Source organism: Bos taurus, chromosome 29, assembly GCF_002263795.3.
Source record: "Bos taurus isolate L1 Dominette 01449 registration number 42190680 breed Hereford chromosome 29, ARS-UCD2.0, whole genome shotgun sequence".
Classification (NCBI taxonomy): domain Eukaryota; kingdom Metazoa; phylum Chordata; class Mammalia; order Artiodactyla; family Bovidae; genus Bos; species Bos taurus.
Window position 1 is genome coordinate 11,302,011 of NC_037356.1, and position 13,290 is coordinate 11,315,300.

At 38.8% G+C, this 13,290-nt stretch overlaps 1 protein-coding gene across 13 annotated transcripts in view; it reads left to right on the forward strand.

Moving 5' to 3' along the window:
• DLG2 (discs large MAGUK scaffold protein 2) overlaps positions 1-13,290 on the forward strand; it is a 2,323,126-nt gene that overhangs the window by 1,369,325 nt on the left and 940,511 nt on the right. For 4 of the 13 annotated variants that reach the window (XM_024987484.2, XM_059883217.1, XM_059883219.1 and 1 more), the window contains exon 1: positions 1,385-11,247. The exons of the other annotated variants lie outside the window; for them this stretch is intronic. In XM_024987484.2, coding sequence (XP_024843252.1) covers positions 10,939-11,247 — 309 coding nt within the window. In that variant the 5' untranslated portion in view covers positions 1,385-10,938. Of the gene's footprint in view, positions 1-1,384; positions 11,248-13,290 lie in introns of those variants that run through there. 13 annotated transcript variants of the gene reach the window in all.

Genomic DNA, 13,290 nt, shown 5'->3' on the forward strand with positions numbered 1-13,290 from the left:
CACAGAGCATTTTGACCAATAGCAGCAGAATGCATATTCCTCTCATGTGTACAGGAAACATTCTACAGAATAGACCACATGGTAGTTCACAAAATACGGTCTGGCAATGTTAAGATGTAAATCATACCAAATATATTTCCAACCACATGGAATGAAACTAAACATCAACTGCAGAATGAAAACTGGAAAATTCACACATATTTGGAAATTAAACAATACATTCTTAAACAAGCAGTGAATCAAAGAACAAAGCAAATGAAAAACTTAGAAATATCTTGAGAAATAAAAACAAAACACAATATATCAAAACTTGTGGAATATGGCAACTGAAGTATTAAAAAGGAAGTTTATAGTAATAAACAACTATCTTTGAAAAGAGAAAAGATCTGAAATAAACAACATAAGTTTATATTTCAAGGAACTAAAAAAAAAAAAAAAAAAAAAATTAGCCTAACCCAAAGTTAACAGAAGGAATAAAACAGTTAAGATTAGAATAGACATGAATGAAGTAAAGAATAGGAAAATAGAAAAAAATTAACAAAATTAAGAGATATTTTAAAAAATAAAATTGACAATATTTAGCTACACTGTGTGTGCTCAGATGCTCAGTCGTGTCTGACTCTCTGTGGCCCCATGGACTGTAGCCCACCAGACTCCTCTGTCCATAGAATTTTCCAGGCAGGAATGCTGGAATGGGCTGCCACTTCCCCTCCAGGTGATCTTCCTGACCAAGGTATCAAACCTCATCTCTTGTGTCTCCTGCACTGGCAGGCAGATTCTTTACCACTAGTGCCACGGGGGAAGCCCTTAGCTACATTAACTAAAGGAAAAAGAAAAGACTCAAAGAAAATGAAGAACGAAAGAGGAGATGTTGCATTTGATGTCACAGAAATTAAAAGGACTAGGACTAACTATGAACCATTACATACTGACAAAAGTTGGATAACAGAAGAAATGGGTAAATTTTTAGAAATAAACAATCTAAAAAGACTGAATCCTGAAGAAATAAAAAAAAAAAAATCTGAACAGACCTATAAATAGTAAGAGGATTAAATCAGTAAAGAATAACTTCCCAAAAAGAAAAAGCTCAGGACCAGACGGTTTCACTGGTGAGATATACCAGACATTTAAGAGGGAAAAATAACAGTCCTAAAACTCTTCCAGAAATTGAAAATACATAAATACTTATAAGCCCACATTAATATACCAAAGCCAGTAAACAACAACAAAAACTTCAGACCAATATTCCTAATGAATGAAGGCAACAGTCCTCCATAAAATAGCAAATCAAATTCAATAACACACTGAAAGCATCACACATCATGACCAAGTATGATTTATCCTCGGTTTATCCTTGATTTATCCATAAATAGTTCAACATATGAAAACAATCAGTGTGATCACAGTAGCAGAACAAAAAATAAACATCAATGATCATCCCAACAGGCACAGAGACACTAACAAATCTCAACATTCTTTCATGATACAAAAACACTGAACAAACTAGGAATAGAGGTAAATAACTTTGACATAATAAAGGTCTTGGATGAAAGGCCTATAGCTAACATTGTACTCAATGGTGAAAAACAGAAAGCTTTTCTCTAGGATCAAGAACAAGAAAAGATGCCCCTTGTCATCATTTCTAATCAATGTTGTAAGTTCTAAACAGAGCAATTAGGAAGAAAAACAAAAGTCTTGTAAATCAGAAAAGGAAGAAGTAAAATTATCTCTGTTCACAGAAAACATTATCTCATGTGTAAAAACCCCTGAAGATGCCAGTCATAAACACACCCAGAGATACTGTTAGAACTAATAAGTAAATTCAGCAAAGTTACAGTACGCAAAATCAATATACAAAAATCAGTGGTTAACTTATATGCAAAGTACATCATGAGAAACGCTGGGCTGGAAGAAGCACAAGCTGGAATCAAGATTGCCAGGAGAAATATCAATAACCTCACATATGCAGATGACACCACCCTATGGCAGAAAGTGAAGAGGAACTAAAAAGCCTCTTGATGAAAGCGAAAGAGGAGAGTGAAAAAGTTGGCTTAAAGCTCAACATTCAGAAAACTAAGATCATGGCATCTGGTCCCATCACTTCATGGCAAATAAATGGGGAAACAATGGAAATAGTGTCAGACTTTATTTTTGGGGGCTCCAAAATCACTGCAGATGGTGACTGCAGCCATGAAATTAAAAGACGCTTACTCCTTGGAAGGAAAGTTATGACCAACCTAGATAGCATATTCAAAAGCAGAGACATTACTTTGCCAACAAAGGTCCACCTAGTCAAGGCTATGGTTTTTCCAGTAGTAATGTATGGATGTAACAGTTGGACTGTAAAGAAAGCTGAGCGCTGAAGAATTGATGCTTTTGAACTGTGGTGTTGGAGAAGACTCTTGCGAGTCCCTTGGACTGCAAGGAGATCCAACCAGTCCATTCTGAAGGAGATCAGCCCTGGGATTTCTTTGGAAGGAATGATGCTGAAGCTGAAACTCCAGTACTTTGGCCACCTCATGTGAAGAGTTGACTCATTGGAAAACACTCTGATGCTGGGAGGGATTGGGGGCAGAAAGAGAAGCAGATGACAGAGGATGAGATGGCTGGATGGCATCACCGACTTGATGGACATGAGTTTGAGTGAACTCTGGGAGATGGTGATGGACACGGAGGCCTGGTGTGCTGCAATTCATGGGGTCGCAAAGAGTTGGACACGACTGAGTGACTGAACTGAACAATGAAAAATTTCAATAGAAAACTAAACAAGCTCATCTGTGATAATGAAAAAAAAATAGAACTTAAATTTTACTAAGGGAGTAAAAATTGCGTATACTGTGAACTACAAGACTTTTTTTTTTTTTTTTAAAGAACTAAGCAGGACACCTATTACGGATAATAATGCTTAATTTTTTTAACTTTCCAACTTAATGATGGGAAGGAAGAGAAGATGTCATGTTGCCTTGCTGCTCCCTAATATATACTTGTATTAATATCCCATGAAATATGTACACCTTTTGGATTATATCAAATTAAGAAAAGATGTCAAGAGGAGAAGGGGGCAACAGAGGATAAGATTGTCGGGGGCCTGTGTAATTTCCTCAGTTCTGTCTTGCCGCAGCAAAAATTTGAAATGGTGGGCCAGTGTTACAGCTCTGTTACAGCTCAGGTTTATTTGGCAAGCAAAGGAAAATACATCCTCAAGACATGAGGGTGAACTGACCCAAAAGCAGTTCAACATTGGCTCCTGTTTTATAGGCTTTCTCTCCTCCCCCTGAGCCTGCCGTATGTAAACTGGGCTAGCCAGGAGAGCTGTTTGTTTCACCTGAGGTTCTCACTCCAGTCGGTGGATTTTCTTTTGTTCCATTTTCTGTGGGCTTTTCCTTCCTTTGTCTTTTAGCCATCGACATTTTGGACTCCTTTTTTCCTATTCTAACTAACAAGGTGATTGGGTGGCATCACCAACTTAGTGGACATGAGTTTGAGCAAACTCCTGGAGAAGACTGGAGTGCTGCAGTCCAAGGGGTCGCAGAGAGTCGGATGTGATGTTTTTGTTGACTGAACATCAACGACAAGAGGAGCGTGACTTTGGTGGCTGGAGTTTAGGATTCTCTCCCTGCTCTACTGCTGACTGGCTTCTGACTTGGGGAGCCACTCCCCTTTTTGCACCATCTAGCTATAAAGGGAGAACAGCTTGAAAACTCTTGAGAGAAAAGCACAGCTGTCAGGAAGTACAGCTCTTATGAATGAAGATCTGGCTAAAATAAACAGAAGCTGTTTCTTTTTTTAGTATCGAATATTATAAGACCACTAGCAAATTCTTCAAAAAGATAAATTCATACACTTGTACCACTCAGCCACACTAAATATTTTACACAATAACCTCACAATGCTTTGCTATTTTGTGTTTAAATTCAAAATGCTTATCTGTTCATTTTACACTTAAGATGTAAAACATAGACTGGGATACATGTGTGGTAATAACCACTGAAGGATGATTTCATCTATTTTCTTGCTCAATGTATTTTAATAAACATTGAATGCCTTTTGTGCTTGACTCAGAGGATGGATGCAAATGAAAAAATAAAAAAGCCTTCTCCCTTCCCTATTGACTATTGATTAGGTTATGATTGAGGAGAATGGCACAGACAGGTAATAATGCAATCTTTTTTAAATATGATCGTAAGTATTACAGTAGAGAAGCATAGGTGCTAACAAGTTTATAATGGGACAGTGACTTGATCTGTTCTGGGAGGGGGTGGGGCAGTGTCCAGGAATGCTTTCTTGAAAGGTGACATTTGATTTGAGCTTCTGGGAGGAATTTCTGAATACAAGAGTGTTTGGGATGGCAATCTGGTAGGAAGTAAGGTCAGGTAAATTTGTTTTGGAGCCCTGCTGCATAATAAGCCCACTCTTTTTAGACTGCATTGTGTGTTTCATTGAGATAGCTTTCAGGAGATTGTATCATTTTTTTTTTTATGAATGGTGAACGTCTTTTAATATTTTTTTAAATTGTAGCACACATGCAGTGAACTATGTAAAACATTCATACAGTTAAAATGAATGATTGTGAATGAAGCATTCAGATAACCAACAAGCAATTTATCACCCTGGGATCTGCTTCCACTCTCTGCACTCTTCTTTCTTAACCCCTTCCTCATCCATAGGTATCCACTCTCCTGAATCTTGTGATAGTCCTATTCTTTTAATGGCTCCCCTAGAAATCATGATATGTCCTTAACTTATCAAAGCCTGTGGCTATCATACCTTCATCTTCCTCCCAGATGACACAGACCATTGAAAACTTGTGTTGTTATATTCTCAATACCAAAAAAAAAAAAATTTTTAAGGGTATAGGAAAAATTTTAAAATGAGCCATAGTTCCACCACTAACGGTGGTTAGAGCTGCTTTCATTCTGGTGTTTGATCTGTTAGTCACTTTTAATTCACACATACATATTTTGGAAAATTCTGCATGGCAGAACCACTGTGGCCAAAATAGAAATTTAAAAAGACAAACTGGGGGGAAATATTTGTACCACGAAGAAAGAGCTGATTTTCCAATTTGCAAAAACATCCTAGAAATCATTAAGAAGTAGATAGAGTTAGAATGCCCACCCACAAAAACATATAAGTCAGGAGGTGGTATCTTGATGCACCCCACCAAAGGGTGAGTAAGAATGAATTATGTGGAGCTGTGAAGAGGGCAAGAATCAGGAGCAGTGTGCACAAGCTGGGACTCAGTGCAGGTGTTCACCACAGCCTGTGTATCTGGAGGGTGAAACCATGGAGTGAACCACAGACAAGGCTGGTGAAAGCCGCAGAGGCTAGATCACACAGTGCAGGATGGCGGACCATGCAAGACTCTTTAAACATAGTGCTGTCTGTAGGGATAAAGATCCCCAGAAAATGAAGCTTTATTGGCAGTTCTGGATCATAAAGATGGTAGAACACTGAAGAATTGATGCTTTCAAACTGTAGTGCTGAAGAGGACTCTTGAGAGTCCCTTGGACTGCAAGCAGATCCAACCAGTCCATCCTAAAGGAAATCAACTCTGAATATTCATCGGAAGGACTGATGCTGAAGCTGAAGCTCCCATACTTTGGCCACCTCATGAGAAGAGCTGACTCATTGGGAAAGACCCTGATGCTGGGATAGATTAAAGGCAGGAGGAGAAGGGGAAGGCAGAGAATGAGATGGTTGGATGGCAACACCGACTCAGTGGACATGCTGCTGCTAGTTGCTTCTGTCACGTCTGACTCTGTGCAACCCCATAGACAGCAGCCCACCAGGCTCCGCCATCCCTGGGATTCTCCAGACAAGAACAGTGGAGTGGGTTGCCATTTCTTTCTCCAATCAATGGACATGAGTGTGAGCAAATTCTGGGAGATGGTGAAGAACAGGGAAGCCTGGCCTGCTGCAGTCCTTGGGGTCACAAAGAGTCAGACATGACTTAGCAACTGAACAACAAACCTAATCAGGTTCTCACTTTAGAAGAAGTGGCTCTGGCCACTACATGAGCATGAATTGGCATAAGGCAGCTGCCAGCAGCCAGTTACAAAGCTGGTTCACCAGTTTTACAGAGAAGTGATGGTGGCTTAGACTAGGATGGTCCTCATGGCGACTGAGGGAAATAGACAAAAGTGGAAGATACTTACACAGACAGTACTGCAGTGCATAACTGAATATGCCAGGTGGGCCTGGAAAGACCACAGGACAAGTGATAATACTTTGATCTTGAAGGATGAGGACAAAATTTTTGTGATACTGTGGTTCATCACTTAGGTTAAATTGTTAAAATATCTACATTATAAGTGATTATCACCTTCTCATCTATATTCATTTCAGATTCTCTAAGAAATGTCATGTAACCTGTTTTCCTTTTTCTCTAGTAGTGTTACAGAATTTGTTATAGTAGAATAAATGTGCATTTCCTGAAAACCGTTTGACAGCTTGACCTTTTCAATTCAGATTAATCCCCTCCCCACTAACATCCACCCAAATCCAAGTATATTAGTGAGAATTTGGGACCTTTTGAAATTTTTTTCTAACTCCTATTAAATCCTCTGTCCAGTTAAATCTCTATAGCAGTAGGGATGTATCCTGCACTATTAATTCATGCTTGCTTTTGCCTCATGAGATTTATGATTAAATTAGTATAAGTATTTTGTAAATAATTTTAGAATCTAAAGTACTTTAAATATTCTTGGTTATCTTAGTTTGAAAGGTAATTGTGCTTAGTTCTGAAGATTGGGCTTAAGGTTATTAGATGTAGAAGAATGATTAATTCATTTGCATTTGTGGCATCTCTATTCTTTGCAGTGACAGGAATTCACTGTATACGTTTTGCAAATTAAGAGAAATTGCCTCTAATACTTCATACCATTTTATGATTATTTAACACATGACTTGTAGCTGCTAAAAGGCTTTTCTGCTAACCAGCCTCCTGTTAGCAAGCACTTAGTTCTTCTTTTGTAATTAATATTTTCATACACATAGAGTGCCTAAAGGAAGTTTTATCTGGAAAAAAATCTGCATAGTGTTTTAATGCAATACAATTTATTTAGCAATTCATCTTTGCTATGTATGTTTTATTAAAAAATCAAGCCAGGATTTTATTTTTAAGCCCCTGCTTTAAAATGGGATTATATGAAATCATGTGTGTGAAACTTGAAAACAGTAAAGCACTATAGAATTTAAAGAATCTCCCATTCAAAAAACATAAGGAAACAAAAAATCCCTGCTAATGGTTGTTCTGCAGAGTCAGTGCGAGGTCAAAGAGAGGTCAGTAAGATATATCTCATCTAGGCATTGCCCTGTACACCATCTGCCCATGTTAAATCACAGTGATAAGTAGGATGTAGACTTGTGCGCTGCTAATTCTTATTTTGCCAGACTTTCATGTCATCTTATGGTCATTACAGTTGACCAATTACAGTTGACCAAATTGAATTATCTTTAATTAGTAGGTCTGTCTCATATACAGTGGACTAGTTGGACATATTTATCTGTTTAAGTGGTCTGTCCTCAGACTTGGAAAGCCAAATGTCATTTTTGAAGAGAAAAAAAAATGGGGGAAGGGAGACAGGAGGCTAGAATTATTTTATATGTTTAAAGGGAAAGTATAATGTCAACAGTCTTATGGTATGTTTAAAAGAAGTTTGCTATGGACTTTAAGCTCTTTGGAGGAAAGTAACATTAGTTATGCAATATATAATATTTATTTTTCTGTATAGACATGACATGCAGAGGTTATTAAAACAGAAATTCTACTGTCCTTGTGATGGGAAGAAATAGCTCATTCCAAAGAACTCATTCATAACAGATTTAGGTCCCAATGAAGATTTATAATATCTTTGCCAAGAAATTTTCTGTCTTGCTGCAAGCTGCACACGCCATTACAAGATTACAATGGATTCACACTGATTTACTTCTGTATAGATTGATTTTTATACTTGAGAGGCAAATAGATGAGAACAGGACCTGTATTCCCTGAAGATGTGATGGGCCTTTGAGCAATGAAATCTGCCTGAAAAACTGGAGAAGCATCTATGGTTAGATAAGATTGGAGAGAACCAAACTTATCACTTCCTGACACTCTTGTTTGCTGGGGTGATGGTATATTGCCATCTCACATCGAATCCTACTGTACAGCCATGTGTCACAGTGACACCAGATAAATATGAAGTTCTCGAGGGCCTTATTTGACCCAGAAGTTCATTCAGCCAGTATCCCTTGATTCAGTATTAAAAAAGAAAAAAAAAAAAATGGGGGAGGGATGAGAGAGTGAGGAAGGAAGAGGAAGAGAAAAAAACCAAGATAATTTTCTGCCCCCTTTCTCACTGAATGTCACATGATGATCTATTTGCCGCAGTTTTGGTGTTTGTAGGTATTGACATCGACTCCTTGTTTCTCTTTTGGAAAGAAATACCATTAATGCCATTGTTGTTTCTACCCAACCGTTCAAGTCTTTATGTTTTTGTGACAGATTTCCTTAATATTTCAGAGTCAACATGAAAATTAACCTTAAAAAGTAGTTTGTTTCTGGAGCATTGGTGAATCAGATCGTTTTTAAAGATTTTTTTTTTAAATTCTTGGTTGTGCTGGGTCTTCATCGCTGTGTGGGGCTTTCTCTAGTTGCGGTGAGTGGGAGCTGCTCTGTGGCGGTGTGCCGCCTTCTCCTATTGTAAAGCCTGGGTGCCAGGAGCAAGGGCTTCAGCAGTCGCGTGTGGGCTCAGTAGTTGTGGCACATGGGCTTAGTCGCTCCATGACATGTGGGATCTTCTGGTGTTCCTTGCATTGCAAAGTGGATTCTTAGCTACTGGATCACCAGGGAAGCCCTGAATCAAATATGAGTTTCAAAAAATGTCAGCCACCCCCTTCATTCCTCTACTCTTTCCTTCTGTTCATCCATCCAGAAGTGTATTTATCAGAAGCCTGCTATGTACTGAGCAGGCAGTGTACTAGGTGCTTGGGAAAAAAATAGTCAATATTTTGAATGGAGACCCAGACCTGTCCTTTGAACTTACACTTACGGGTCAGTGGAGAAGGCAATGGCACCCCACTCCAGTACTCTTGTCTGGAAAATCCCATGGACGGAGGAGCCTGGTAGGCTGCAATCCATGGGGTCACTAAGAGTCGGACACGACTGAGCGACTTCACTTTCACTTTTCACTTTCATGCATTGGAGAAGGCAATGGCAACCCACTCCAGTGTTCTTACCTGGAGAATCCCAGGGACGGGGGAGCCTGGTGGGCTGTCGTCTATGGGGTCGCACAGGGTCGGACACGACTGAAGCGACTTAGCAGCAGCAGTAGCAGCAGCATATGGGTCAGTATTAATTAGCAAAGGTGTTTTGAATGCTTGCTGTGTCAGGCAAAGTATTTATATCAACCCCTCATGCAGAATTTGGGAAAGGTCTCTTTGGCGCAGCTACACAAAAAGAGGAAATACTGCTCCTTTCTTTTAGGATTTTTATTTACAATAATGATTACTCCAGGGAGTCCTAGTGTTGAAATGTAGAATTTATTGTAATTATGACTTTAGGAAGAAGAATCTTGTCAATTTAGTTAGAAATGAGGTCTATACTGCCCCAGCACCTAGTCAATTCACCAAGAAAGGTGGATCTGATGGCATCTGATGGTCTATAAATAAGAATTATATTCTGGGATTATATCATCTTTGTTTGGTGTTGCATAGATGGCAGTTTGCTTCTGAATTAAGCCAAAATTATTTTCTTAGGGATATGTGATAAGGACTACACGTTTTGGCAATAGATATGGAAAATTTTAAACAGAATAAAAACTCTAAGTACTGTTGTAATTAGCCTTTCACGTTCCTGAAAATACTGCATATGGTTTCTGCAATCATACTCAAATTTTAAAACAATCATGTCCTCTTTGGAAGGCAATTGCTTTAAATTGGATAGATTTCACTCATGTTTCAGTGAAAGAATTTGAAAATTCTGTTTTGGAAACCAAAATACTGGATGGCAGAACTGGATGTGTCTTTCACTTTAAAATGCAGTCTCTCTCTGTGGTGAATATATTTGTTGTGGTAAAGTATTTGAAAGGAAATCCTCAGAATAATTTGGGGTAAAGAAAAACACTGTTTTAGAATGAGCCAACCCATCAGTTTTGAACTTTGAAAATTGCTTTATTTTGAATCAGAAAGGATTAATAATTGCTCATAGTGCAAAGAATATATGTTTGTATTACAATATATAATCCTGTTCTAAGACACACTTCCGAATTTTAAAGGACTCTGGCAAAATGCTGTGATCTCCGTAATTTTTCTGAATGAATCAGTGTTGAGTTACCTCAGGATTTCGGCCTGGGTCCTGGCAAATCTCTCTCTGAGTAAGTGATTCCTGTAAACGTTGGGAATTGTTTCACAGGTTAACTTTCCCATCATTTGACACTGCTTATGCTATATTGTCTCAGCCTAGATACATCCTCTCTGGAAAGAAGGGTCCTGGTAGTCTGATAAGAAGCTCTCTTTCCTGAGGTCTGGATTTTGTGTGGGGGGAATCAGCTAGGAGAGGGACAAGCCAGCATGCCAAATCACGGGGAGCCTCTGTACTGTGGGGCTCCATCCAAAAAGGGTTTGTAGCACAGTGTACAGTCTTGTAGCCCAGCTGTGTGGGGCATTGATTGCTTCTGCCTGGAGCAGGGATACTGTCAAGTTGCTCTGAGTTGAGTCATCTATTGACAAAGAGCTACCAGCCCGCAGATACTGCTGTGCGGAGCTGCTCCGGCGGCTCCCACCGCTCCCACGATGCCCTGCTTATAGCAGCTGTCAGAGATACTGAGGGATCCACGGAAGGGGGAGGGAAAAAAAAAAAAAGACTTTTTACAACTGCCTGGAAGAAAGGGGGTGTGAGCTGGGAGGCATTCCCGTGCAGAGCTGACCAAAGGCAGGGGTAGGCACCCTTGCAGTATGAACGCACACCTCACCAAGCAGCACAGCTGCCCCCGGGGCTCCGGTGGCACGGATGCGGGTAGGAGTGTGCCCACACTGATCAGAGATGCTCACTGCGCGTGTGGCTGGCAGAGGAGTCCTCAGGGGCTCGGGTACACCTCCCAGACTATGCCCCCGTCGGGAGCTGGGGGCCCGGCTTCAAACAGGACCAAGCTGGTCACCTTGTGGGACAGTGTGCGGAAAAGCCCCCGCAAGACGAGCACCAAGGGCAGAGGGGCTTGTGGGGAGCGCTGTGCTTGCCCACATGGCTGGATCAGCCCCGCACAGGTGAGCCTTTTCCTGTGACTTTGCCTTGACGGTCGATCGGGAGAAACCGAGAGCAAGTAGGGGATGGTGAGCATGGTTTGGAAACTTTGCCGAGTCTTCCTTGCTGACTCTGGGGTACGCTGGTGTGGTAAATGGTAGGCCAAGAAATCCCGTCGTTTTCATAGGTGTCTGTGGGCTCACACCTCTGGGCGGCCTGGGAAAGGCAAGGGATGCCCTGTTCCGTTTCTTTCAGTGACTTTTCCCCAAGTTCAACTTCTCTAGTCCTCAGATGATTTTACTATTTGGTCATAGTCTTTTAGCCCCACTTTTACTTCTAATCATTGTTAACTTTTTCTATTCTGTCTAGCCGAGGTTTGTATTTTGATTTTAAGGAAGAAAGAGAAAATGAACTTTAATCAGATACTTTCCATCTCTTTAAATATAAAGGAACATTTATTTCTTTAGCTATGGGATGCAGTGATTTGAAGTATGCTATTCTAATTTTATTCTGATAATGCTGTATACCTTTTTAGTAATGGAAGAGAAAATGTATCTGTACTTAATAATTCATTTTATAAACAAAAGGATTAGAACTGGAAGCAAACTAGAGGATGATTACACTCAGAATAAAATAATGAAACATTTCTTTTATTCATAGAAGCAATAAGGTGATTTATATTGAAAAGCACAACTCATATTCCCCTGTAACGTATTTCTGAAAGATGTTCAGAATCCTTTAATTTGATTCCTAGCTTATTCTTGCCCCAAACTACTAGCATTTTACCAGAAGTGAGATTAGCTCTTTTTTTTTTTTCCTGCCTCCATCCAGAAGAGGGAAAACAACTTCCTGTAAATGCTATAAAATATAAATAAAATGCACCTGTAATCATTGCCATAAATATAGAATTCCACTTGTAAATATTCATTGAAAAGAGAGAAGGTGTGTTTGAAGAAAAATGCCTTCTTGATCTTAAAATGATTTTAGCATAATTAAGAAGTAGATATTGATCATGAGTAAAATGTGGTCTGAGAGGTGTAGAGAATGTTCCAATTTTAATATTATTTTTTAAAGTAGTTGTAAAAATATATCACTAAATCTTAAAGCTGTAGTTACATGTACATGATCGTGTATATGGCTTTTGATGCATTAACATCATGCATTTCAGCATCTGGGTTTAAATCAAGAATATATTGTCATTTTAGAATTAAACTAGTTCAGCTTGAAATAAAGCTTGATGTTTGGAAACTCAGCTGTTGTTTTTTTAAGTTAACATGAATTCCAAACTGAATACACAGCCTTGACAGTTATGAGGTCTCTGTATATTCTTTTCCAATACATGTGTTTATATGTCTTTAACCTGTATCTCTTAATTGATTAGGTTTAAGTCTCTACGTAAGGCTTAAATAGAGAAGACAAGTGCTTCTAGCTTCTGGATTTTGCACAGAGTAATATGTGCAAATATACTTGACTGTTATAATTCTTTTTATCCAAGATGTTATAAACTTTTCATAATTTCTCAAAGCAAAATCTCTAATACTATAATAACTATGCTCTAAAAATCTTGGTACATTCCTCATCAACCAAGGGAAACTTTTCCCTTCTTTGGTTTTTAACAAAGTCAGCCTCCTACTTGCTTAAATTTATAGCCATTTAGAGCTTTAAAGATTGAAATAGACTCTGCAATGATAATTAAAGATCCAGTGGCATATGAGAAGGCAATAAAATGAGACAGCCACTGTCTCCCATTATTCTTTGCATATACATTTCTATAAATTTTTTTCTCTTATTCACATGTACTTTATCAATTGCTAAGAGCAGTTATCCCCAAATAATGAAGAACCAGTAACATATCTTTTAGGGTCTTCAATGTCATAACACTCTTCTATTACCTGTTTCTTCCACCCTTTTACTATCTGAGTCCTAAAAATGTGCTACATCAGATTGATCAGTCTCTTTTCATTCCAATCCCATTCTCATTCAAATATATTATGCTGAGTATTTTTTAATGTGTCTGTATATGCACATGTACATAGATTTTAATATATTTAAATATCTCTATAGTA